At 29.9% G+C, this 2,500-nt stretch overlaps 1 protein-coding gene across 6 annotated transcripts in view; it reads left to right on the top strand.

Moving 5' to 3' along the window:
• bon (tripartite motif-containing protein bonus) overlaps nt 1–2,500 on the top strand; it is a 48,463-nt gene that overhangs the window by 38,498 nt on the left and 7,465 nt on the right. For all 6 annotated transcript variants that reach the window (XM_070127974.1, XM_070127976.1, XM_070127979.1 and 3 more), the window contains 3 exons: nt 22–131; nt 1,443–1,679; nt 1,828–1,980. In XM_070127974.1, the coding sequence (XP_069984075.1) occupies nt 22–131; nt 1,443–1,679; nt 1,828–1,980 (500 nt within the window). The remainder of the gene's footprint in view (nt 1–21; nt 132–1,442; nt 1,680–1,827; nt 1,981–2,500) is intronic.

The following is a 2,500-nucleotide window of genomic DNA, read 5'->3' as shown; positions in this document are numbered from 1 at the left end:
TCTTGTATATTGTTGTTACAGGTCCTGGAGCATCTGTTCCTTGGAAGAAGGACCCCAATGATCCCAATGATGACTGGTGTGCTGTTTGCTGGGATGGAGGTGACCTAATATGCTGTGATTATTGTCCAAAGGTAAGAAGACATTCAGAGACTTTTCCATACATTTTCTATACTTTGGTCTTTCAGGTGATTTTGACGTTTATTATTGTATGAATTTATTTATATTATCTGGTTGCTAAATCATTATTTCCATTATTAGGTTAAAACTCATTCCCTTCTTTTGATTATTCAGTCACATTTTGCTATGAAAAGTTTAGATTAACATAATCTATCGAAATATATTAATTATCTGGTCATATTCTCTTGATTCACATGTGTATAGTGCAACAAACTGCCTCTTAAGTAAATGTAAGGACACCTTAAATGGCAATTTGCTCAACTGATGACCATGATTGGTTTATATATCATTTTTTATTCATTCTTAATATCTGACTTGGATATCTCAGTGATTGTTTAAATTTACAGTTACATCACTTTACATTTTTTTAAACTGTTACTGTAAATATTATCACGAGTTATTTAAACATCTTGAAAAGTGTGAAAAGTTTACCTAGCACATGTAAGTTCAATTGTCATTATTATAATGCAAACTCATATCTAGTTAAATGTTCAGAAGATTATACAGCAAAAATTCTCAGTAGATATACTGGATAGAAGCTAACCACTATGTGCGGTACCTTGCATGTGGCTAAGTATAATGTGGGTTAAAGATATTTTCAGAAGGTTTTGGCAGAGGCATGTGTAAAATAAGGAAATTAGTCAGCACCTTCAACTAAGAATGTTGCCAGCTAAGGAGTCCTAGATTACTTTAACGGATGTTGCTTAAATGAGTAACCCATTGGATTCAGATACTTCACTGCCATCACATGTCCCAGAATAAGGGCATTAGGCTTACTTGAGCAGCCAGTTTGGCGGGTATGAGACAATAATTCAACCTGTGTCACCGGACACAGCGTCCTCCCTGGAGCCAGCACTCTTCCAGTCATGGCTCATAAGCAGTACATTCCACACACTTTTACTGATGGAAAGAAAGCAGAAGCCCCTTCCTAAATATCCACTAAGTGTAATCATCCATCTCTGTGACCTTCATCCAAATTCACACTACCCCGATCCTTTGCCAGATTTTCCCCTGATGGCATATTCGCATCACCCAGCTCTCAAGCCAGGTTTTTTCGTGACTTGATGGTCACATCTTCCAGATCATAGAGGTTAATGAACTAGTGAACACTCAAGAGAATTTGATTTATCAGCTGCTATGGAACTTTTCAATATTTTGAAATATCCCATTTTTATACTATCTGAAATATGATTTGTATTCTGTAGTATGAACTTAATTTTTAAGAGTTTTTAAAAATGTATATTTTCTTCCTCTCATTTTCAAAGGTATTTCATGTGCATTGCCACATTCCAACACTCACACACATACCAACGGAGCATGAGAAGTGGCAGTGCATGCTGTGTACTGATCTGGATAACTTAGACACATTTGATTCCAATGATAAATCAAAACGGAAATTAGGCCTAGCATCTCGTGATATCAAAGTGGCACAGAGAATATTACTAGAGCTCTACTGCAACTACGAAGCCTCCCAGCCATTCCGAGAGCTTGTGGACAGAGAGGTGAGCAAACATTTACCATACCTCTTATACCTAAGCCAGTTTTTGAGAGAATTGTCACATCAGATTGTTAAATGACTTCTCATTGTTGTTATTGTATCCAATATATATTATTGTATCTTGGTTGATTACTTATCTTTTCTTATAACAGCTTACAGAGTATTATGAAGTAATTAAACAACCCATGGCATTGGAGATAGTGAAAAGAAAGTTGGCACCTGATTCACAAGACCACTATGAAGATCTTGAAGATTTTGTGAAAGACATTCGCCTTATCTTTAAGAACTGTTATGAATTTAATCCAGTAAGTATTATAAGTAAAGCAGAATATAAGATAATCTGAGATAAAATTAGCACTTTCATTAAACTGTCCATTTTCATTGCAAAAATATTGATTACAAAGTACCCTCATTCATATACATATATACATATATATATATATATATATATATATATATATATATATATATATATATATATATATATATATATATATATATATATATATATATATATATATATATATATATATATATATATATATATAGTATATATATATATATATATATATATATATATATATATATATATATATATATATATATATATATGATATATATGATATATATATATATGATATATATAATATATATATATATATATATATATTTATATATAATATAATATATATATAAAATATATATAATATATATAAAATATATATAATATATATAAAATATATATAATATATATATATAATATATATATATATATAATATATATATATATTTATATATATAAGATATATGTATATATATATATAA

Source organism: Penaeus vannamei, chromosome 12 (genome assembly GCF_042767895.1).
Source record: "Penaeus vannamei isolate JL-2024 chromosome 12, ASM4276789v1, whole genome shotgun sequence".
NCBI lineage: Eukaryota > Metazoa > Arthropoda > Malacostraca > Decapoda > Penaeidae > Penaeus > Penaeus vannamei.
This window is presented reverse-complemented; position numbering and strand designations above follow the sequence as displayed.